We start from the raw sequence: 24,998 nt of genomic DNA, 5'->3' as shown, positions 1-24,998 counted from the left end.
CCCAGAGATCCTATGTGGGTAGACAGATGTCAATATGGCGGGGATAGACACCCTCATCATTGAAACGATTCAGTTAAATGCAAGCTTGCCCTGCAAATTATGCATAAGTAATGCGGTATATTTCGATGTGCATATTTATGCTGAATAAAATATAAAAAGACGACCGATGCCACCCAATCACAGTCGGCCATTTAAAGACAAGCAATTTATAAAAGTAAGAGTTTCGTTCTAAGAATTACATATCTGTGCAGATTCGCTTCATTGTTGTTACAACACCACGTAGTTAATGGGTTGTTGACACAAGGGACATGCGCATGTGTCATTACAACTCAGTCTCTAAATACTCTTGAATAATCATGGCGTAATCTTTTGGACATTGATTTGTTTTGACAATGTATTCGCCCTTGTTCAGATCAAGCTTCTTATAGTGTTTACAAATACATTGGAAATAAGCATGGAAATCAGATTATAACTCCACCTTAAAGTTTATATTATTTTATTGTTATATCAAGATCTTTGTTATTTCTGAACCAATTGGCATTTATACAAACTAATACACAACAGCAATCACGTGTTGGTGCTAATTGTAACCTTTCTATAGTTCATTTAATAAGTAAAAGTTCCAGATTTTTTAAAGTCATTGATGATGCTTTTACATGAAGTCATTCTATATAAAATGTTATTACGAGAATAGTTTCGTTATCACGTGATTTGCGAGACATGCGCATGAAAGGCGACATTTAACAGAAGCCAGTGGACGTAATGGGCCTGATGCCGATATCGGCCTCCAGGCAGGCCTGTCAACATAGCTTTGAATACTGACAGAATCTGTTGATTTCGGCAATAATGATGTCTCGGCACCGGTGCTATGTAGATACTCTATTTTGAGACAATTTGAGTGTGTATTCCTCAAGCAGATTCTGTGATATACGTGCAATCTTTCCAGGGTAGGAAACTCAGCCATTTGAATTCCTTCTGAAAGGTGAGTTGCCTTGCTCTGCCGTGTTGGGGGCTTTTACTTCTGAGAATGCAATCTTACTGAAGTGAAATAGTGCATTTATATTGTTAATCATATCCAAAGGCTTTTGGGGTATAGCATTTGTTATGTTTTGAGTGTTTACAAGGCTGTTGTTGTGAAAAAAACATCTGTCTGCATTTCGCAATGCGGGTAAGGTGTCGGTGAGGAGAAGGTGCCCCCTATTTTCGAGCTCAAAAGCTCAGCAAATTGGCCTCAGCTGTGTTTGCAGTATGTTGTTTAGGTAGTGATCAACTTTATTCTTGCTGTAAACATCATAACCTACTTAGATGCATTTTGGGTAATGTCAATACAAACAACATTCACTTCGAGGATCGGATCAGACAGGTCGCCATTTTTGTTATGGGCGGCCATGTTGTAGAGTGGATTGACTTCATTGAAAATTCAAGATGGCGTTTCTGCCGATGCATAGACGGTCCCGGGCGTCTTAAACAATGTGCATAACCATTTTTGCACAATTAACTGCTATTTAACATGTTTTAGTAGGAAATATGCCGCCAAAACAACAAATCATATAAATTTCATCCCTCGAAGCACGAGTGGCATTTTGCCAAAACCTCAAATGACCCAGACTCTAGTTATGTCATGGCCACCATTGACATGGCCGAACATAAAATATCATTAGAATCGGACATAATTTTTGATTCAGAGAATTTCCTCTGATACTATGTCTTAGAAAATGAAGTAATCATAACTAGGTGACGTATCTCTTATATGTTGCCGAGTTCAGAATTGAAAATGTTTTCTTTTTTTTTTCAAATGTAGAACAATGAAAATGAAAACATAATGTTTTCTTGGGGCTGACATGTACGAGTTTGGTTAATGTGACATAGAATCTAACAGGAAAGGTTAGGTAGATCTTTGTTTAGTTTTAAGATAGTTTTATTGGAAATATATTCCAAATAATATATGTATATTGGTTAAAAAAGACCCTAACATTTTTTTTTATATTCCTGATCAGCTTATATTTACACAGCTTTTGATTTTCTGTTTTGTTTCAGCTGTTATCCAAAGATCTTTCATCTTGCCTTGCAGTATAATCAACCTGATCCTGTTATAAGGTGATTCTTGAATAAGCTTCCTGTAGTTGAAAATGTATGTTTGATTATCTTTTCTTTTTAATTTCTATAATACATGTTCATGAATATATTAGCTGTGGGGTACATTCTTCATTATGTTAGGGTTTGGAGACTGTCAGAAAAAGCCATTCCGTTACCAGCAGTGGTATGAACTAGAAGTTACACATTTTTAATGATCATTACACAAGGTTTGGCAAGACTTCCAAATCTTGGAAATCTGCCAACTAGATTAGGATTAGTGGGAATACTTCTGGGAAGACTAGTTAAATTCTTTAATGAGACCACTTACAAAGTAATCAGATGTTTTTTCTTAAAGGTGTAATTTTGATATTTCTATTTAAATTTTGGGTTGATTTTGAGTTTTAATTATGTTTTCATCATTTGCAGGGTTTAAATTCCATTGCCAAATCGGAAGATATTAGCACTGCCTTTCATATCTAATCTCAAGGTAAGTTCTAGTCCAAATTGACATTGTTTGTCATATCTCTTGGAGTATTCATAATAGCGCCTTTCTAGTTATCACAGCTTGAGTAACCTGACTGTAAAATTAAAGACAATGTGTAACACAGATTGTGAGAGTACCCTGCATCTTATTTTACCAAACATCTTGGGGTAAAATTCTCAACCAGACTATTGCTGTTACCAGTTATGAGCAATCCTATTGGCATGATACATACTATTTATTTATAGTTAACTGAAAGCAACTGCTTATTTGCAATCACTATTTGGAACTATGTGGATATTAGTGATCTATTGTTCTTTGGCTTTTTGTGTTATCATGGCTAATTACAGATTTTGTTTTTGTTTTGCAGAACCATAATCAACAGTCATTAAGAGGTGAGTATCATGTGTTTTTCAGTATACTGTTCACAGTTAAATGTAATACAGGGACAGTGCTAGGCGTGGGCAATTATTGGGTTATTAACTGCCCATATAGTACATTTTTTGATTTGACCAAACAATATGACATTTGAGAAATCATGAAATAAAAACCGAAATTTGCCATAGATGTCAAATACATATTTACTCAGGAGCTTGTAATGAGGGACCAAACCTAAAAAAACCTATCCTATTGCGTCTAACACATGCAAAGGGGACACTGGTGCCCAGTCAACTAAATGCACAGAAACCTATTATTGTAGGTTCAAATATCAGATTCTCATTATTGTTTCAACCTTTGTCAGCACCATACCAATGCTGTTGGGTTTCAAGAATATGGTAAACATCCAAGACCTGCATCACTTTAGGCTTTTCTCCCACATCAAGCTAACATGATTACTGAAATACTGTCTGAAGCTGCGTTAAAGAAAGTGAACACCAAATAGGACAGTGACATTTGTAGACTTTGTTGGCCAGTGTGTTGTAACTGTTACCAGCACGCAGTGTGAATGATAGATATTTCATCTAGGAACAGCATATGATGCTAATTTTGTAATGCAATACAGGGTTGTATTGTATTGAGGTACAAGGGATTATTGTATGATAAAACCATCGTTTATTTTGTTATGGTGTATGTTATTCAGTGTTCGAAATTAAGCATGACACTCCTGGAGTCCTTTTCATAACCCTTGTTAAAAGTTAATGATTTTAATGTCACCTAAATGAAAATGCCACAGAAGACCTCAAGAATCCTAGTACTTCCTTAATTTCAAAACACTTTTATAAGTGGAGTCACAAGATCTATTGCAGACAAATGAGAGAATTTCCTGAGATGGTGGTTGTGTTCAATGTATCAAATGTAGCCAAGCACCCTCTAAGATGTACATAATTACTTACAATACATTTACTTAAATACACTTCCAAAGGGGCAAGAATGAAAATACTCTGTGCAAAATAAGTCCCTCAAATATTAAGGTTTGAAGTAATCTGTTGTGGCATAGTAAATTGATTAATTTATTGTGATATAGCTGTGTTATCATAGTTATGCTAGTCTGTCCCAAAGAGACATCTGAGTTGTTTGTGGATGGTTATCATCCACTAACTTTTGACATTTTTAACTTCTCAATCTCATTGAACTGAAGTTGTTTATGAATATTTTGATTGCAGCTCCAAGTTGGGTCCAATGTATATTATCATGAATGTAGACTAACATCGTAAATGAACATATATTTACAGAAAAAAGTTGTTAAATTATAGTTATAAAATATAATAAAAAGGAGCCCAGAGACTTTCTTCAATTCCTGATACTGCAGTAATCTAGACTTACTGAACAATATACATTTGCATGGGATGTATGACAAACTATCATGAATGGTCAATTTCAAATTGTCTCCATCAAGAGTTTAGTTTGATTATCATGAGAACGCTAATTAAAAGAAAACAAGACAAAATTGTGTGTAGCTTATGTGCAGTGTGGCCAATATGAAATTACGCAGATTTTGTTTTTTAATGTTATGACTTTTTAGAGACTGAGGTGACTTGTATTTCACTGATAACTGAAGAAGTTTTGATGCTTAGTTTTACATTATTGCATTGAATGCAATATTAAAATAAAATACCTCTTATTCAAGAAAATAGGAACTTTAAAAATATGAAATTTTGAACAATGATTTGTTTTCGAGTTGTTTCTCTGCTAAATGTACTAAGTTTCTGATCCTAGATAAACCACTGTCTGTACATAGATGTAGAAACCAGTGGCAACCTTTGGGCTTTGGTCATGCCTACAAGTGTGTGATATGTTTCTTCTCAAAGCCGCAAGTCTTTTCAAATTGTTTCCAAAAGTATAGTTTGGTTTCCATGAAAACCCTATAAAGTTATTTGAGAATTCATTTACTCAGAGACTTTGATATTTAGTACCATTAGTATCACTTTAATCATGAAATGTCAACCTCAATAGATGCTTTGCCACAGAATAAGAGTATAATCCTTTTTCGGTTAATTAAACTTTGTGAAGCCAAAACATCTAGTAGATCTACTGAGGTTTTTTTCAAACAGGTATTCAAAGAAACACCTTACCCCTTTCCTCCATGCAAAGAAACACAATTATCCTCACAAATTTATTACTTTTCATTTCACTTCCTATTTATGGGTTTAATATGTCAGTACACATTTTCTTTATTTTTCAGATTTCTTGATCTGCTCGCCATTGTATTTTTTGTTGTGCAAAGGTAGATATTTTAGTATATTCTATATATTGTTCTGAAGAGTTTTTGAATAATTCATGGTGATAGTAAACTTTCAAACTAGTTTGCGACTTTACGCTGATGGTGTCATGGTACCCTCAGTGTCATTTACAGAATCTCCTGTTCCTTGAATTGATAATAGCTCAATATGACCTGCAAGGTATGCCATAGATTGAATCAGATTAGAGCAATAAATTTGAATTTGTCTTTTATCACAAGATGGGTTGGCTTGAAAAAAATTAGTGAGTTTCACCTTAACGCATACCAGAATTGGATGGATGAGGGTTTTGAAAAACACATAGGCCAGTTATTTCATTGTGCAAAAGTTGGTAGATTGGCATGATTGTCGAACTACTTTCATATGTTTGCATTCTTCTTCAAGGGAAGGGTTCTGTGAAGAAAGTCTCTTTAAACAAATGACATGAGGGTTATTCTTAGTAGATGCCGAGTAACCATAGTTTTCAAGTATTGGATACTATAATTTATTTTACCGGATTTATAATTAAATAAATTCTAATAGATAGTAAAGATTTCAAAGGTTTTAGCTTAGAATTAAAGATTAAAGACATCATTATATTACACTGTTATTTTTTTTTTCAGATCTCGTGGGTCCATGCCATATTCTTTCAACATTTCATTGTAAGTTGTTTTGAAACATTAATGTTCTCCAAGCATTTATTCATTGACCCCTGAGAAAGGCATAATGCCCCCATTTCTGATAAATATGACTCGCATGACCATCAGTTTCCTATCATCAGTTCCATCAATTTCACAGTTACTGCTTCTGTTAACTTGAATCATTACTATTTAGATAACGATCATGATAGCTTTGTGATTTACATTGTCTGACAAATTCTTTTTTTCCTTCCAGATTTTTGTCTAGTTCAGAACAATGCAAATTGAACCTTGCTTTGAGGTTGTGTTGTAAAGGTGAGTTATGATAGAACTAAAAATATTTTATCAGTGCATAAATGACATGATGTTTTGTTATAGGTGCCATTGGCATGTTTTTAATATATTACACTAACAAAAATTGCTCTCTCGGATAAATTAGAACTTTTGAAAATATATGCCAGGGATTAAGGTATTGATATCATAGTTTTGCCATTAAAACCCAGCTTTAGAGTCAAGTGTTTTAACAAGGGAATAAATATAACATTTGTGTTCTTACTTGTAGCGTGTTTGTCTGTATTTACATTAGTTGTTGATATTGTGAATGATATGCTATGAAATGTATTCTAAGATTTTCTTTTATCAGATTGCATTCCAAATTGAGGGCAAGCACATTGAAGCATTCTCTAGCTAAGACAAATCAGTCAAAGTGCCTAGCTCTCGGGTAAGAATCTTACTGATGCCCTCACTACATACTTTTTATGTAGATATTAGCGCTCTAGCCATACTGATAATCCTGTGTGGAGACACAGCTAGAAAGGGTCCCCAGCTTTTTTAGCAAGAAGCGACTCGATAAGATTGGATTGTTGGACTTCGTGACTTAATTGTCATTGTACCCTGATTTGTGGGATGATACTCAAAAGATCAGTCACTGGTTTGTTTGGGATTAAATTATTATATAGCTGTAATATTGCTGACTGTATTGTGAAAACATAACCATACATGCTGGTACCCTCAGATAAAATTTCATGACTAGCATTTCAGACTTTTTGATCAGTTATAGAAACATACTGAACTATTTATCTACTTTGTTTTAAAGCGTTCATGCATGATCTGATCAAATTGGACTTGTATACAATAAGTCTTTGCAATGGAATTGATTTCATTTGAGGTCCATTGATTATGACCCAGAGAAGTCCCAGCCAAGTGCTAAGCTTGTTCAACACAGAACTTTTCTTTTTAAGGAAATGGGAGTTACTGAATCCTTCCAACAAAGAGGGAAGCTTACTACTTGTTTTCACAATAGCTGGTACGTTGTGGTATGGTTCATGCTTTACATTGTTTAGACTTAGATACAGGGTTATTGCTTACACTGGAAAGTTAGCTATATCAAGTATCATGGTCTTTGTTCAATAATCTTCCATCAATTAAGTTATTGCAATATTCATGACTACTTTGAAAGTAACTTTACCATGTGGCCTTACCTTTGTATAATAGGAAGGTAAATGGAGATGTATTTATGTCAGTCATCTTGTTTGCAGATTGAACAAATTACAATTAACTCAAGATCAATCATCGCTTGCTACAAACTACTCATTGCTCCTTATCAACGAAGTACTCACCAAGCCACGATTCCCCCCTGAGCTGGTCACAAAGACATGCAAGAAGGTAAGCAGCGTTAGAAACTAACAGTTTCCGTCCACTACTCCTTATTATGATAACAAATATCAAAACCCCTAAAAATGGCAAATGTCTTCTAGTCCTTATGATACCTTTACTATTGGGCAGTTTAGCAAGGACGAGTGCCAATTTCTAAAGCTGGTAAGTCAGTTTAAGAAGTAACTGCAATTAACATTTATGTCTATCTTTCACTACCATTTTGTTTGCTTGCTTCTGTATACACCAGACTGTTAAGCAATCAAGTCAGAGATTTGTGTAGGATTTCAAATTAAGTGCCCCTGGCAGGCAAATTGGAAAACATATATCATTATTTATATGTAGAGGCATGTGAGCATTGCATTTAATACAGTAGTGACTCAGCCTGTTTATTTATCCTGTTATCAGTGAAATACAAGTAGCCTACACAAAGCCATATATTAAAACTATTTTTAATTTTGATGGACATTTGCCCCAGACTTGATGCTTAATATTAGTCTCTGAGCAGGTCTAAATACATCCCTAAAGGTTAATGAAGATTTGGTTTGTGGAATAATCAAATTGTGACTTGTAAAATTATTGATACTCAAGTATTATAGGGTATTTGCTGCACTGATTACTACTCGTGAAAGTGTTGAATCATCCAGTTAGGCTCTGTTCTGTACATGCAACCTATTTCGACATTAACAGTTTCATTGTTGACAACAGGGGGTAAAAAGACTGGTAATCAATGGGCGTCTTCAGCGTCAGCAGCAGGGGGACTGGGTTGGTGTGAAGAGGATGATGGTGGATGGCGTGAGGGACCACCTGCTACGGGTAGTGGTTGGACAGATCCAAGTGAGTTCTACAATAAGGCCAAAATATTTTCTTGGTTGTCAGGCATGTCCACAAAAACTGCCCTTGAAAGCATTTAAGTTTTTTCTACCCAGTACAAATTTTTGGAAATTTATTTGCCTGAGAACCAACTTTTTATTTTTGAGTCTTACTTCAAAGTGTGTTGAATATTGCTTCATTAATATTAGTTTTGTGATTAGTCTTCTGCCTCTGAGATAATAATGAATGATGTTCAAGGAAATGGTCATAGTTGGATCAAATCATTTGTGGATGCAAGGCTTTTGAAAATAGTGAATGAAAACATCCCTTACCTCAAACAGTAATGTGTTTGAGTGAGAATCCCTCTTGACGTAAATTAATTCTATCATCCCTTAAGGAAATATAGTCCTATTTTGTCTCTGTAAGGTCCAGCTGCAAACGACAGAGGTCAGAATATAGGAACCTGGCACAATCCTTCCAAGGACTGTGAGTGGAGCCAAAGCTCAAGTGTTAATAGTGTCATTGTGGATTCCTCAGATAAAGAAGCTTGGCCGTCCATTGGGAACTCTGAAACTGCGGGCTCTGATGCAGGAGATGATGCTGCATCTGTCAAGTCCGGATCTGTGATATCTAGCTCAAGTAGCCATGGTCAAAATCAGGAGACCAATCAGGGGTTAAGTGCCATGCAGAGTCAAAGTGCTTCCAATCCATGGGGAGCCAATTCCACACTTGGTGGACTTGAATCAAATCCTTGGGGGATCAGGGATCCTCCCAATTCCTCTGCTGCCAATATGAATCCTATGAATTGGGGTTCAAGTAATCCGCATCCAAGTCTTTCTATGAACAACCAAGGACATAATATGCAAGTTGGTACCAGCATGGCTGGTAGTGATACTCTATCAAATTCTATGAACTCAAACTCCTCCACTTCCCGTTCAGGATGGGGGATGGGTGCCCCAGGCCAGGGTAGCCCAAGACCACAGAATTCCATGCAAATGCAAACCTCAAATGGCAACAATATGCATGGTTTGATGCTTAGCAGTAGCGGTGCTCAACAAAGTGGACCTCCAGTGAGTGGCAATCAGACAGGGCCTTCAAATAATCAAACTCCATGGCAGGGTAGTAGTGGGTCTGGTATGTTTGGTGGCATGACTACGTATTCCAAACCCCACGAGTCTGGCTGGAATAATCCAACAAGTGCTGTGATGAACAATTGTGGGAAAGATAACAGTGGCAATAATGGTGGCCCGGATGGTGCGGGCAACGGCTCCAGCATGTGGGGCACACCAGACGCGGCCCCTAAGTCTGGCTTTTTGGGAAGTAGTGGGTGGGGAGAGTCCCTACCTCCCACTCCACAGTCAGCAACCCAGTGGGACAATAATTCTAAGTCACAATGGGGGGACAACCCCAATGGTGCAGCCAATAGTCAGGGATCAGGCAATACAACTGAGTTCATCTCATGGGCTCAAGCTGCATGCAAGGGCTTAACCCCAGGCAGCGGCAATTCAGGGACCGGGCAACCCTCTGCTGCTGATGCAGCCGCCCAATCAGGACAAGTTGCTGATGATTTCATCAGACAGGCCATTGAGAACCATGATGGGTGGGGGGCGAAACCTGTCAAACAGGATACAGCCTGGGATGTCTCAGAATCACCAAAGACCAAACGCAAATTTTCTACCGACAGTGGTGGTGGAGCTTCCAATGTGTGGAACAATAATAATGGAACGGCAATCTGGGAAGCTAGTCGTGACAGTAGCTCTGGAGGTAATGGAGGAAATGGTGGCAATGGTGGTGGCGGCGGTGGCTGGAATGGTGCATCAGGTGGATCTCAGTGGCAAAACGAGAATGATTCCAATACTTGGAATGGCCCACCAAATAAGCCTGGAGCTGATAACCAATGGGGTGGTAACGGCGGAGGAAACGGTGTTGGCAGTGGCGTTGGTGTTGGCGTTGGCGTTGGTGGAAATGGTGTTGCAGGAAATGGTGGCCTTGGTGGAAATGGTGGCCTTGGTGGAAATGGCCTTGGTGGAAACAGTGCTGGCAATGTTGGAGTTGGTAATGTTGGAGTTGGTGGAAATGGTGCTGGCAATGGAGGTGGAAGTTCCGACAAAACCATTGGTACCTGGGGCGGAGGCTCTGAAACCTCAAGTATGTGGGGTAACAAGACCGAGACAGGATCTTGGGGATCTTCAGGCCAGGATCGCGATCGTGGATCTGGGTCCCAGTGGGGAGATAATCAAGATTCTCAAGGAGGCTGGGAAGATGCAGCAATGCAGCGTCGGCGTGTTGATAATGGTACAGGTTATTGGGGCGAGCCACAGATTCAGCGCCCACAAGGCTGGAACAGTCAACCAAGTACCCCAGCAACTCCCCTGACCCCACGGCCCAAGCCTGAACAGCCTGAGTCTTGGAACAAAGGAGCACCTGTCCAAGTTCCGCCACCAGCACCGACAGGTGGAATGGGTGGCGGCGGAATGGGTGGCGGCGGAATGGGCGGCGGCGGAATGGGCGGCGGCGGAATGGGCGGCGGCGGAATGGGCGGCGGCGGAATGGGTGGCGGCGGAATGGGCGGCGGCGGTGGTGGAAATGTTGGAGTTGGCAACCCACCGAAGGCCTCTGGATGGGGTGACCTCTCAAACTCCAACATGAAGGTTGATGATGGAACCAGTATTTGGGCAGCTAATGCCCAGCAGCAGGTTAGTGTTCATTTTGTTAGCCGAAATCACTGTTAGGTAATACAAGTATAAGAGAGCAATTTTATCAGCATTACCCCTGAGGAACACTAAATTTTACCTTTGTTGACATTTCATTACATAGTGTAATTATCTTTTTTCGTGGAATTATTGTCTTTGTATTATTCCCTCAGGATACCAACTTGTAGTTCCGTTGAAGAAACAATATCCAATCTTCAAGTGCTGTGTGTAAAATAAAATACCTTTGATTGTTGAATAGCTTATCAACATAATGATATACCCTACCTTGTGTTCCAGGCCCGAGCTGGAGGTTGGGGTGACCCAGGGAGTCAGTGGAATCCCACACCTGGTGCCAAGCCAAAATCCCTATCTACCTCGAGTTGGGGCGGAGACGGCGGTGGAGGTGGTGACCAGAGCTGGAACCTGAGAAAGGTTTGCTACGTTTCCTGTATAGCCCTTATCACTATTGGTTAATGCCCATTGTGCTTGCAGACACGAGTGCATTGTGGCGGGTGTTGTAGCTGCTTCTCAGTTGATTGTTGTCCGACTCGGCCTCCCTCACAGCTGGGCAGGTGTAGCATGGAGACAGCATGGGAAGACCGTGCACAGCCCGTCTTACTTGCATGTCCCCGTGTTCCACCAAGTCTTCATTGGATATTTGAAAATATTTTGGAAATTTTTGAAACAATTTTTGTTTTGGAGTTAAATATATTATGGTCATGAATAGTCTAATGGTCATGTGCACAGTTGGCTTTTCATCATTTCATTATTCATTTCATTTGCATGCTATTATCATTCATTTGTTATGTTTATATTAATCATTTAGTTCATATGTACATCATCAGTCCACCTGATCATTCAGATGGGTTAATGCTGAGGGATGTCGTCAGTCATGTGAAAATCATTTCATCTTAATTTGCTCATTGAAATGGTCTCCTCAATATTCTTTCTCTTGAAGAGGTTTGCCAGGAAATTGAACGAATTAACATGTACAACATAACTTAAGTCAATATTCCAAAAAATCCACATAAATAACTGTTTGCTCACAGTAATGAAAAGAAAAAATCATTGACAGATTGTTTTGGTAAAAAGATACAAAGCTTGAAATACTTTGCCCTGATTGCCTTCAGGATGATTTCATAAAGTATATCCATGTTATTCATGCTATTTTTTTACTGTGATTTTAATGTGGTTTCTAGATAAACATTAGAAATCAGCACTGATCTTATTGTCCCAAGTTTTTTCATAATGACTATATCATAGGACTAGAAGAAATGGCTAAACTTCTGAAGGTTTTCCTGTATAGTATATTCATGGGTTAACAGCTGTTAAATGTTCTTTTGGACTTAAAGAATTGTTCACTCATTTATGATACAATAAGCTGTTTATATGAAAGAAATGTAAATTGGGGGTCAAGGTTTAGAGTTTAATGAATGTCCTATTAACCAAATCACAAGGCAGCAGTACAGAAAATGAGCAATGCATTTGTTACAAACTGTGACCACTGTGGATTCTTGTGTTTAAAAGTGTTCCTACAGTTTGAATTTCCAGTTAATAATAACCCATATACCTTTCAGTCTACTTTGATGTTTTGTCACAAAAATATTAGCCTGAAAAATGTTGAGATAAGAGCATCCTTCATTCATTGCCAGGCATTAACTAATACTCTTTCTCCATAATGTAGCATTAGTGCTAATACTCTAACTCCTCATGAGGCATCACATACCTGAATATCTCAACATTGGTGTCAAGGGAATTAGTTCTAGATTGTGGACATCTTCAGTTTGTTTGCTCTTGTCCCAGTTCATTGTTCTGAGCACCCTCTATACAGGTTCATGTGACGTTTTCATGACTCTGGACATCTTATGTTTATGGCTTAAATCATCCTTACATTTGTGGCTTAGTATTATTCATACTAGATTTAGGTCAACTGTGCACATGGTTAAATCTGGTAAACTGTTACTCGACACTTGAGTGAAGCATCAGTCTGTCTTCTTTCTCTCTTCCCTGTCCCTCCTCTTCCTCCGCCCTCCCTGCCTGTGCTGCTCCCCACCCCCCTTGGATTGCGGCCAACACTTGTATGTTGCTGATGGTGATTCTTGCAGCCGGGCTGGCCAGATGAGAATGCAAGCAATTCAGGCAATGTGTGGGGTGGTGAAACCGAGGTGGGATATTGGAATGACATTTCACAAGAAAATAGTACATGGAGCAGTGCCCCTGGCTGGAAAACCAAAAAGAATCTGGTGAAGGTATACTATCCCTGGAAAATGTGGGCACCATGAGACCCCGTCACTTCCGACACCGTCCTTGTTCTAGCTCACACTAGCATAGCTGCCTGCAGCTCAAGTTGTACTGCCAGTACACTAGTCACAAGGCTCACCTTTACCATCATTTTGTTACATGCTAGATTGCTTGTAGTACAAATCTTACAGAAGTCATTTCATGCCTTTTGTAAGGTCTTAATGCTCATCCGTTCTTTGTTTGCAAATGAAATGAATAGTTAATGCTTTGTATTTTTCTCTAATCTTTAATGTTTTTTTCATTTTTGACACTGAGGCAACCATTTCTATTTCCCAAAATCATATTCATAAGTTTAGTAAAGGTAATGTTGCTGTGTTGAGGTGAACATGTTAACTAACTGCAGTGTTCAAGTTTGGTTTAATTTTGTTCCTCCCTGTCATCCCAGTTGTATGGGACAACAGTGATTGAAGTGGCCCTCCTGTGCCAGGGATAACATTGGAGCTTGCAACATCGCACAATGTACAGTGTCTCTCTTGCTATTATGCTAACATGATACATTTATCTGTCTGCACGTTCTAACCCACAGTTATTGTTCATGCTTTGTCATAATTGTTTTTTTATCAGCACATTGCTCATGCATTTCATCTTTTACGGAAATGAAAATTGATGTTACATGTTCAATTACAGTTGAAAAACAATTGATTATTGATTTGTTAAGTTATTTTGTAGCATACTTTCATAAAGTGTTTTGTTTTGTAAGCATTTCTATTTTGTGAAATGATTGAATCATGGAACAGTTTTTCAGTAGTTCACAATAATTATGTCCTGGGCTTTCTTACAGGGTCCTAACAAATTCCCCACCGGCAACAATCATCATCCCCAGATGAGAAGCAAATTGCTACAACAGCTGATGGATATGGGTTTCAAAGTAGGTGTACTCTTCCTGACATGTGCTTAATGAAATTCACTAAGATTAGCCATAGTGATATAGGTATCAAGTTGTTTGACCAAATGGTTATTAGTAATGTTATGTCAGGGCATCTTTGAGAATAGTTGTGCCATTGTTTGACAAGGAATTTCATACCAAGTATCTTTGTGTAAAGGCAAACTTAATTAGCTCAGTTCATACTAAGGGGGGGAGGGGGGAGCTCTTGAATTGAAAAGAGCTTTTAGAGACAGGTAATGTCTTATTACACAAAATAATCTTGTGATACCAGGATGTATTTTCAAAGTTTGAGCTAGTTTAGCAACATAATCTTTGGACTTTTGATTTTACATCTAGTCACAAAAAAGTAACTAGTATATTGATTTATGGCGGTGGGAAAGGCTAGTGGTTTAAGCTTATGCCAAAAGCCTGGGTTAGATTCCCCACTTTGTTACAATATGTGAAGCCCATTGCTGGTGTTATCCACCATGATATTGTTGGACGAATGCTGAAAATGGTGTAAAACTTTACTCACTTGCTCACTTTATGTATAGTTACCAATACTCTATTCGTATGGAAATTGTATTTGAAATCCTCATCTATTGTTACTTACTGTTATATCAAGAAGACATTTGTTTAGGTATTCATAAGATGTACAGAAATTTGATGTACTTCTGTTTTAACCGAACAACCCACCTATCATTTTTTTTACAGAAGGAAGAAGCTCAGAATGCCTTGATTAGCAATAACATGAATGTTGAAAGTGCCCTGGGTAAGTAGCTATGTCTTGGAAACCTTTACATTTGAATTCATAATTGGGTAGTTTTTAAAAATTCTTTGGGCCTGTTGGCAAAGGTCTCATTTGTCATGCTGAAGCCCCGGTTCAATGCCCCACATGGGTATCAGGGTTGGAACTAAACTCAAAAGCTTTACGAGCTTGATTTAAAGAAAAAATGCCCTTGTGATGTTTAAACAATGGGGAAATTTGTACCAGCCCACTAGAATTTGTACTAGCCCCAGTCTAGCAAGATAGTGTTAAGTTCTAACCCTGGTGTATGATGTGGGAAGCCAACCCCTGGTGACCCTGTTGTAATATGGCTGGAATATTGCTATGAGCAACATAGAACCCTATGAACTAAAAAAATACTTTTGTATAGCATTGCATGTGTTCGCCATGATTACAGTGAAGGAAGTTCTTGGTGTTATCCTTGCACATATACCCCATGGTACATTCCAGCTTGGAAAGTCATTTCAACATCTGAGAAGGTAATACTTTTGTTTCAGCTGATCTAATGGCCAACAAGAAAGATGCCGACATGGATGTGTTCATGTCAAATAGTGCAAAACCCCGAATGCCTGGCATGATGCCTGACAATGCCATGGTTAACGATGACATATCAGATACTCAGTCTGAGAGCAATCCACATGTGCCTAACATTAACATGCAAAATACTCCCTTTCAAAATGCTCAAGTACCAAATCAGCCATTTGTGACCATATATGACCGGTCTAAATCGGGACCTAGTCTGCCCCCATCTAGTCTGAATCCAAATAACCCCAGTATTAATCCACAATCATTGCAACAAAAACTCATGCAGCATAAGCGTCAACAACAGCAACAGAACCAGTCTATGAATTCAATGAGTCCCACCCAAGGTCCTCTGACCCGAGGACAGCTGCCGAACACACAGGTGATGCAGCAACAGATGGCGCAGCAGCAGATTCTGCAACAACTGCGACTGGCAGTACAGTCTGGCCTCATCAGCCCTCAGCTCTTGAACCAGCAACTGCCACACAACATCCTGGTGCTCCTGCAACAACTGCTACAGCTGCAGAATGTCCTGCAGCAGCTTGTTAACAAGCAACAGTTCCTCCAGCAGAACAAGATGATGAACATGATACAACGGCAACAGGTGGAACAGCTGGCAGTCATGATCAACAATATCAAACAGCAGATACTGCAGCTGCAGAAGCAGCTTTCTCAGGCACAGCAGATCCTGCTCAAAAATCCCGGTGGGGCTGTAGGGGCCGGAGGTCCCATGGCTCAAGCTCCAGCGGCAGGCCCACATATTCATGACTCAGTTGATAACATGATGCCCATTCAGAATGAGCTCGAGAAACTTGCCATCAATCCACCTCAAGTGCAACAAACGTCCCGCCTTAACCAGTGGAAGCGCCAAACCCCAGACAAAGAAACCGCTGGTGAAGTTGGAGAAAACCTCAATAAAGCTGTTGGAAGCAAACCTCTCCAGCAGTCACAAAATGGCCCGCCTCTGGGGCCATTCTCTGATCTCAGTGGCCTAAATATCAGTGGTGATACTACTTGGTCTACACAAGCAACCACCTCGTCTCAGAATTGGCCTTCTACTAGTTCTGGTGGAACCACATCACAAGCCGAGACAAAAGAGAGCTCTGAAAACAAAGAATCTCACCCACCAATTACCACATCCAGCACTCCGACAATCAGTATGACAGACATCATCCCTGAGTTTGTTCCTGGCAAACCATGGCAGGGGCTCACTAAGAGTGTTGAAGATGATCCCCATATCACACCAGGAAGTATTTCCAGGTCGCTAAGTGTCAATGTTGTGAAGGATGACTACCTGAATAACTTGGCGACAAGCATCAAGACCAGCCCTATAGTGGCTGCTGACTCGTCCACCACTTGGAGCATGAAAGGAAGCCACATCTCCACCACAAGTTCGTCCAAACCCTGGTCCACATCTGAATCAACAACGCCCTCCATGTCTGATGTATGGAGCATGCCTCCAAAGAACCGCCCTCCCCCTGGCCTCATGGCGCACAAGTCCCACCACTGGCCTGCTGGTGTCAACAGACAGAACTCCTGGGCTGGCAGGACAGACAACTCAGCATTTACTCCAGGTAATCTTTATTCCTCTATTCACTTGGTGATGGGTATCAAGCTTCTGCTTCCTGGACTAACTGCAAACCTTCATGTGACTTGTATTTGTTCACGTCAAGGTTTAAGCCCTTTTTTAGCAAGGCTATTTAATAGTTCTCTTTTCAAACCTTAATCTTTCAATTATAACATTCAACATCTATGTGAGCTGTTTTAAAGGTAAGAAAAACATTTTGGACTTTGGTATAACTTTCTTTTGCTTCATAAGTATGTGAATTTTATCCACAAATGCACCTAGTGGACTATTTATGCGATCTGATATTTGCCACCAGTGATGCCTGATTATAACTACCACCACTTTTAACTACCTTTTCTGCTTGTACCACCCCAATAGTCCCCCTCTGCCTTCTCATCTCTGACATTGACACTTGCTGTCGGTCGGTCGGTGCAAGCTAGAGTGGGGTATGCCTAGTGGACCAACCAGTGTAATGGTGGAGACTATCGGGGCGGGTGGGCCTGCTGCTCTGTATATTTGGCAAAGCTTTGCAAATTGCTGTGAGACAAAATCTTTTTGTGGGTTAGAGGTGATTGGTGCTGTCTTGTGAAGCTTTTGACCTCTTGTCTTACAGTGAACGCTCAAGGTTGGGATGGGAGAACCCCTAATACCTCCACTTGGCTGGTCCTAAGGAACCTCACTCCACAGGTAGTAGTTGTCTTGTAGTCTTTAACTTGGTCACAACTTGCATGCCAGGCTGGGATATGAATCATTAACTATCACGCCATTGGTCCGTTCGTTACCTGTCCCAAGTCCATCTAGCCTGGTTACTGCAATCTTTTAACCATAGTTCCATCCCACAATACCAGCTGTGTCCATATTGCATGCTCCATTCTCAACTTCTTCACATTTTGCTGCCTAGTGCTTGCTAGAGGTAAAATACAGCTTTCTATTCTAATTGGCTGCTAAAATAGTGCATTAGTTACTTTAATTAGGAAATTGAGCTGCAATATTTGGAGATGGCTGTTGTGGGCTTAGTCAACTTTCACATAGTATCTTAGCTTGCTTAATCCACACTTCATCAGCTTTTAAGTTGGGATTTGGAAGTTCTTTTTATATTTTTGTTTTCATGCATACATTTAATGATACTTTAATTGGTAATCAGTCCAAATGCTTTTTTGCCACAGTGTTGGCGTATGAAGTCTTTGATTTTGTCTTGCTTGGGGTTAGTCCCTTACAATTAAAATAAATGTTCCTTTTCAGATTGATGGTTCCACACTTCGTACACTGTGCCAACAACATGGCCCACTGCGTCTGTTCCATCTTAATCTCAGTCAAGGACAGGCAGTGGTCTGCTACAATTCCAAGGATGAAGCCATTAAAGCTCAAAAAGCACTTAATACTTGCGTTCTTGGCAACACCACCATTCTGGCTGAATTCTTGTCTGACCAAGAGTGTGCTCATTTCCTGGATCAGCATAGCAATTCATCCAACAACCCTAGTCAGTGGTCACAAGGCCAACAGGTGTCCAACTTCCAGCCATTGCAGCAAGCACCCCCTGGCCAGCCTGCCGTACAACGCTCCACACAGCCGTCCTCCGCTGCTAACCCTGGGTACTACCGCAGCGAGTCCACAACTCCGTGGAGTGCCATGCCAAGTCGTGGAGGCATGGGAGGGGGACAGCCTGGTCCCGGCAACATGTGGAGCTCAAGCTTGTGGGGGGGAGGGGCAGTAGAGGATCATAATTCCAACCCTTTCCTTAGCAATATATTGGGAGGGGAATCCATGTAAATATCAAACAAATCTTTAATATATAGAGATATATTATTACACTGAAACCTGCCGTAACCAAATCTAATCTGGGACCTCTACCAAGATTTTTGTCAATTCACTGGTTGTTGGTAGTCTGTTTAAATGATTAAATGTTGATGACTCGTGATATGGTCAGTATTCCAGTAGTGTGTTTCCAGGACAATCAAATATGGGTTGGGCAGGTTTCTGGCTTGTTTGTTGACATGGTTTCCCAGTTTCCCATCATGTGATTGATCTCTTGTTGTACGCGGGTTAGCTAGCTAATGCAGGTGGGTGCCGTCGCCAACGACGCAAGTTAGTTACTGCTTCTATGTGTTCCATGGACCATCACTTGTGCTCTGAGAGCTGCTACCCTGCTGCCTACCCTCCCTAGTGCTAAACAGCGTGCAATTAGTGGTGCTCACTGCTTCATGTATAGCACAGAGTTTATTTTTTGTACTTCAAGTGAAGTATTAAGTCTTTCAGAATTCCCAAATTGTCTTGTCATGTGGGTGTACAGCCTCAGCAAGCAAGTGGGCCTACTAATAATTGGGCTGGAGGGAGGGCGGGGGAAAGGGAGGGTTCAAAGCCTTTTATACAAGTTAACCTCAAGTCTTTATTTGTGAATGTATGAAAATACTGTTTATGTATAGGCCATTCATGACTGATGTCAAATCGAATCTTACTTGTAATGCAGCAACAATGAGTGCAAATATGTTTTCCTTTAATTACACTTGATTGGTGGTGTAATATTTTTTTTTCTTGTTTGAATTGGAATCTGTCAGTTGGCAGGAAAAATACAACCTGTGATACTGAAGTCTCATATGTGTGTCTGTTGTCCAGTTGTGTGATTGAATCAGGATAGAAGTGCATTCTAGTGCTGTTGATAATTCTTCCAAGAAATAAATGATATTGGGCATAACGAATCATCTTGGATGATTGATTGGGTTAGCCATTTTATATAATATGCCACCTGAACTGCTGTATTGTCTGTAATAGTCCTTATTCCCGCCCATACTTGGAGAAAAAAAAAATGAAAAAAAGAGAGAAAAACTATGGAAAAAAACACAAAAAAACAAACAAAATATAAAAATAAAAAAATAAAAAAAGACAAAAGAAAAAGACCAAAAAAAAAAAATACCTCCCAAAAATAGAAAAGAAATGTGCATCCTAAATCCACAAATTTAATTTAAGATTTTTAATTATTTGTCCTTAATATTATCAGTGATCTGGCATTTATGGGCTTGAGAGTCCAGCACGCCGTGGCAGCAGGTAGACACAGGATGCAGTGCAAAAAAAAAATACTTAAGTGAAAAAAAATGGAAAAAAAGAAATACAAAGAAAAAATGAAAAAAAAACAAACAAAAAAAAACAAAAAAAGAAGAAAAAAGAAACAAAACAAAAAAAACAATATAAAGAAAAAAAATACCAAAAAAAAATTACTGTATCTATATAAATGCTATATAAGCACACTGTGATTACTTCCAGGCAGGGCACCGTGTGTTCCAAAGTGCTGCTATTACAGACAGTATGGTTCTTTATTATTATAATTATTATTAATGTATGATGCCTCTTGTGTTTTCCGAACTCAGTACTTACTGCATTTTTATTGTGACCAAGAAGAGATATAGATCACAATCTGCCAAAGCACAGGTATCCTAGGATTGGGCAGCTTTTATCAGTACAAGTGATAGGAGAATTTTTGACATGACATGTATATTGTGCTCGTAGCTTGCTTGAATTGTATTCTGAATAAAGTCTTTATTCAAGTCAATTTTATGTTGTTTTGTTCTGATGCATCAGTTAAAATAAGTAGTTCCCTTAAGGCATGAATAGTGCATTGTTTTCGACAGAATTTGACAAAGTACCTAGGAACAGTTAAGATGACATAATCAACATTCAATTAATGGACAAAAACTCGCATTAGCATCATATGATTAATGTTGATTAGTGAACAAGAGGGAGCCTGCAACAAACAATGGAAAGACAATGTTCAACAGGGACAAGCTGCCAATCCTGCTGCATTTACCTTCACTGTTCATGGCCTACTTCCCAGATGGGGAGTCCAGGGCAGAATAGGTTCCAGCAACCTGTTGTATGAGGTGACTTGATGGATTGGGTAGTCAGACTTGCTGACATGTTGATTACGTGTCGACATACCCTGATGGCATAGATGATGATTATTATTGTTATTGTCTTGTCCAGACAGTTATTTACATCTCCATAGCTTTATTATTGCTGGGTTAGCAAACAGAAATAAATGATGGTCAACACAAATCCAGATATCGCCACTCTTAGTAGGTCAGGACCGCCTCTGTAGTCTAGTGGTGGAGCATTGGAAGGTCGGGTTTGATCCCTGACAGCATCATAGCAAAAGACGTTAAAAGATGATACTTGTTACCCTGCCTTGGGCTCGGCATTAAAGGGCTAAAACGAGGCCTGGTCGGCTAAGAGTCTGTATACTGTGTCTGAGTGGGGTATTCATGTTAAACTTCAGCATGACACTCAGCGGGCTAGCACTATAAACTCAGCATTAGTCCGGGCCAGTACAAGCAGCCACACATGTTCATGCATGTCACTATCAACACGACAAACCCTATCTCACTTCACCTCGCCTATTAGTGGGTTGTATATCTTTTTTAGCACAAATGGTCTGTGTAACATTAGCATGTCTCTGAAGTTCTCTACACTGGAAATGAATTTGGGTCAGTAAGATTCATTACATGCCTGTGAGCTAGTCTTTTTAATAGACCTACATTGATGGGATCCCAATTGGCCGTGCACATGACCCTTGCTTCACATACCAGCAACTTCCACCATAACTTCTTTAAGTGGCATTTAGAAGTTGGTGTGATGAAGTAAGACAAGTTCTATGGATGAACAACTTCTTTATTACAATTAGTGCGAAGTTTCAGTGTAGATCCTAACACCTTCATCAAGCAAGAGATGGATAGCGCTAAACAACATAGGTGTATATATACTTATTAACCTCAATGTTTATACAGTAAATTGATTGATGGACAGAGAGCTGATTAATATATTGGAAGCCAGTGAATGACTAATGGGACAGGGTAAACAACCACGGAAGCTGATTGGAAGCCAGTGAATTGTCTAATGGACACAGAGTCAGCAAGTATCACCATCTTCCACCAATCCTCGTGGATTTCACTGAAGGGGTCAATGCCCAAGACCTGTCTCTTTGGGTTTTCTGCAATGTTCTGCCAATCCAGTGAATGACATCATGAGAATCAATCTATGCAATTGGAATACGATGACATGTATCAACGGAGTCAGCGAGTCTCACCACCTGTTGCCTCTTACAAGCATAGCAACAATATTGAGGTTGATATTTTTAACAGTAAATGCATGTTACACTGCTTGCAGCAATAGTCCAGCTACATCACAGAGGCCTGTAAACACTCCAGTCGGTTCCAGGTAAACAAGTGCCCAGTGACATGAGCAGTGCTCCATTGAGGGTGTTGATGACAATCGGCAAGAGCTCCATGTCATAAGGTGATGTGAAAACGGGTTTAATGTTGTGTCCAAGATTATTGCACTTATATAACGACATGTGTTTGTGACTGCTTGTACTAGTTCGGACTGATGCCGATTTAATAGTGCTAGCCCGCTGAGATACCATGCCGCAGTTTAACATGAATACCCCACTCAGACACAGCATACTGACTCCAAACGGACCAGCCCTTGTTTTAGCCCCTTAATGTCGAGTGCCAGACAGGGTAACAAGAAGTTCTATCTCTTAACGTCTTTTGGTATGACATGGTCGGGGATTGAACCCCAGATCTTCCACTCTCCAGGCGGACGCTCCACCACTAGACTACAGAGGCGGTCTCCATGTCACAAAGCAATCATAGCACTACAACAATCACAACTGCTATACTTAACACACGTCAGTCATAGCGCTATGCTTGCTTTGTCTTGTCTCACATTGAAACCACCTCCTCAGTCAGATTACTAGAGCCTCATGTTGTCTATCCCACGATCCCCACAGGAGATTTCATAAATAATTAAAACAACATGTTTATTTAGCGGGTTTATTCAAGATAATTCTTCACCTCACAATAGACATAGCTTGTTCACCTCGTAACATCAACTGACAAATGGCTCATGGTAGGTTGGGACAGATTGTCCACAAGTACAGATGATGGATGACTTGACAATGAACTGAAACTATAAGGTTGGCCTGGAGAATTCGAGAAGAGAATTCAAGAATAGAATAAGAATAGATTTTTCATCATTGCTCATTCTGAAACTACTGTGCACAAGGCCAACACTGATTGTTTCTCAGGCACACCTAAGAACATGAGGATATCACATACAACTTTAATATACAAACATCCTGGGTTTCATCACGGCCATATTCAACAGCATGTTTTAATGTCCTCATAAAGCAAACATTCAAAGTTGACATTTTCACAACAGTTTTTTCAATACAGGCTAGCCATTACATATTTTGAACATGTACACTTGGGTCCTTGTAGAATGGTACACTCTGTGAAACTAAAACTTTCCAACAAACTGATCTGTCTAAAACTTACTATCTATAACTACAAGGAATAAGCGCAAGTCTCAGTCAGCAATATTCCAGCATGTAAATGGAGTTGGGCCAGGCTAACAAGACACTGACAGAATGAGAGGGTGTTTGGGATATGGCGACACACAATCCACCACTCCTCCTGCCCATCTGATCCAATTTAGCGGCCTTGTACAAATAAGCTAGTGCAAAACACTTGCAGAAAATAATATGCAGTATCATGAATTAATAAAACGCAATCAAAGTGTGATTTTTGGAAATAATCAGTTTGATTTAAGTGTCTCTTCACTCCATGTCCCCAAAGGATGTAGCGTTTCATCCAGAGTCCGGAACAAAAGCAGGAAAGATGGGAACAACGACATCATCCATGTTAGGCTGGACAAACACTCTCTGTAAACACCAAACTATAGTCAGAGACTGTTTAATGCACTATTTATCACAGTGTGTTAGTTAATTGTGTGAGGAACTTCTGCATTGACACAGGTCCGAGACGTTAATTTATAAAAAAAAGTCCAATTTGGTGAAAGTTGGATCCACATTCTACGCTGGCCAATATCACCAGCTAAAGGTCTATGTTAGGGTCAAATCACATTTATTTGTCCTGGTAATATACTGTAAATATTTCCATTGCAACAATATCTATTATTTTGGCTGTTTGTGTAAATACAATAATATCTTTAGTAAATAAGTTTAGATCATAGTTATGACTTGATACTGAGACAGTGTCATTCTTAAGTTGAACCAACTCCTGCAAGTTATGTTTGTCTGGTAGACATGATCTCCATGGACAAATGCTCACTATAAACAAATTATTTTAAAGTCTAACTTTCTGATACATTGAAATAATTTGATATTTTGATAAGACAGCTTATGTTAGGTTTATCAATACACAAATCAACTTAAGACACATAAAGCTGTTCCATCATTGAACCACAGATATCTGTACATATGAGTGTTTCATTCAATATTCAGCTCAACATTCCCCATTTCTGGGTGAAACCATGGACATCCTATAGTACAAACATAAACCTATAATGTCAATGTTGATCGAGATGTTATGGAATTCCTGTAAACTTCATGGTGAGAAAAAGAACCAAGGTTACAAAAGCAGAGATTACTAGGCTATAAGGTTATTGCCAATACAACGATGGTTGGGTTCTTAAATAGCTTGTTAATTTCAGTCGATTGCAGGAATTGCAAAACATGTATACCGTCAACTCAGCGTCAACAGATATTTCCCAAATATTTTCATGTTTTTAATGAAGGTGCTCACCCAATTTGATGCACTTCGTGAATTAAGAGACGTTTTATCACAATATTGATTTTGATTATCAATCAGATTTTCTTGACTGGGTGCCGCCATTTTGTTTGAAGCAAATTCATGTGATATGAGAGGTGGAATATAATTGGTCAATAGGAGGGACATAGAAGGGACATAACTCCTGATAGCCACTGGTGGTAGTATGATTCAAGCCAGAAATTCCAGCCTGTTCGGGCAAGGGTGGAAACTGGATTATAGTCAGCGAAATCCCTTGCCTCAGGACGATCGTGCATGGTATATACTGGGATCCTTTGCATATCATCCATGAAGCCTCTTGATATGAGGTTACTTTATGTTTAGTC

The 24,998-nt window shown here is 39.5% G+C and overlaps 2 protein-coding genes across 9 annotated transcripts in view; one reads left to right on the top strand and one right to left on the bottom strand.

The window, feature by feature from the left end:
* The first annotated feature begins 724 nt into the window (after positions 1 to 724).
* Positions 725 to 20,592, top strand: LOC124118933 (uncharacterized transmembrane protein DDB_G0289901-like). 8 transcript variants are annotated; one of them, XM_046481258.2, is made up of 19 exons: positions 725 to 982; positions 2,038 to 2,097; positions 2,503 to 2,563; positions 2,928 to 2,952; positions 5,181 to 5,222; positions 5,838 to 5,876; positions 6,109 to 6,167; positions 6,496 to 6,573; positions 7,094 to 7,158; positions 7,391 to 7,517; positions 8,214 to 8,342; positions 8,856 to 11,014; positions 11,309 to 11,443; positions 13,117 to 13,260; positions 14,094 to 14,180; positions 14,892 to 14,949; positions 15,462 to 17,060; positions 17,667 to 17,740; positions 18,296 to 20,592. In XM_046481258.2, exons 10-19 carry the CDS (start codon positions 7,508 to 7,510, stop codon positions 18,821 to 18,823), a joined length of 4,923 nt encoding a protein of 1,640 aa, XP_046337214.1. In that variant the 5' UTR covers positions 725 to 982; positions 2,038 to 2,097; positions 2,503 to 2,563; positions 2,928 to 2,952; positions 5,181 to 5,222; positions 5,838 to 5,876; positions 6,109 to 6,167; positions 6,496 to 6,573; positions 7,094 to 7,158; positions 7,391 to 7,507; the 3' UTR covers positions 18,824 to 20,592. The 8 variants fall into 8 exon arrangements, with proteins under 8 accessions (XP_046337214.1, XP_046337207.1, XP_046337209.1 ...); XM_046481251.2 differs by having other exon boundaries at positions 8,745 to 11,014; XM_046481253.2 differs by having other exon boundaries at positions 2,038 to 2,131; positions 8,745 to 11,014.
* Positions 20,593 to 22,861: 2,269 nt separating this feature from the next.
* LOC124118934 (testis-expressed protein 2-like) overlaps positions 22,862 to 24,998 on the bottom strand; it is a 33,408-nt gene continuing 31,271 nt past the window's right edge. Inside the window, exon 8 of the mRNA XM_046481262.2 lies at positions 22,862 to 23,765. Within this exon, the coding sequence (XP_046337218.2) occupies positions 23,691 to 23,765 (75 nt within the window). The 3' untranslated portion in view covers positions 22,862 to 23,690. The remainder of the gene's footprint in view (positions 23,766 to 24,998) is intronic.

This window comes from Haliotis rufescens, unplaced genomic scaffold (genome assembly GCF_023055435.1).
Source record: "Haliotis rufescens isolate VD_foot unplaced genomic scaffold, xgHalRufe1.0.p SCAF_20, whole genome shotgun sequence".
In the NCBI taxonomy this organism is placed as follows: Eukaryota; Metazoa; Mollusca; class Gastropoda; order Lepetellida; family Haliotidae; genus Haliotis; species Haliotis rufescens.
The sequence above is the reverse complement of the archived record's forward strand: the minus strand, read 5'-3'. Positions and strand labels throughout refer to the sequence as shown.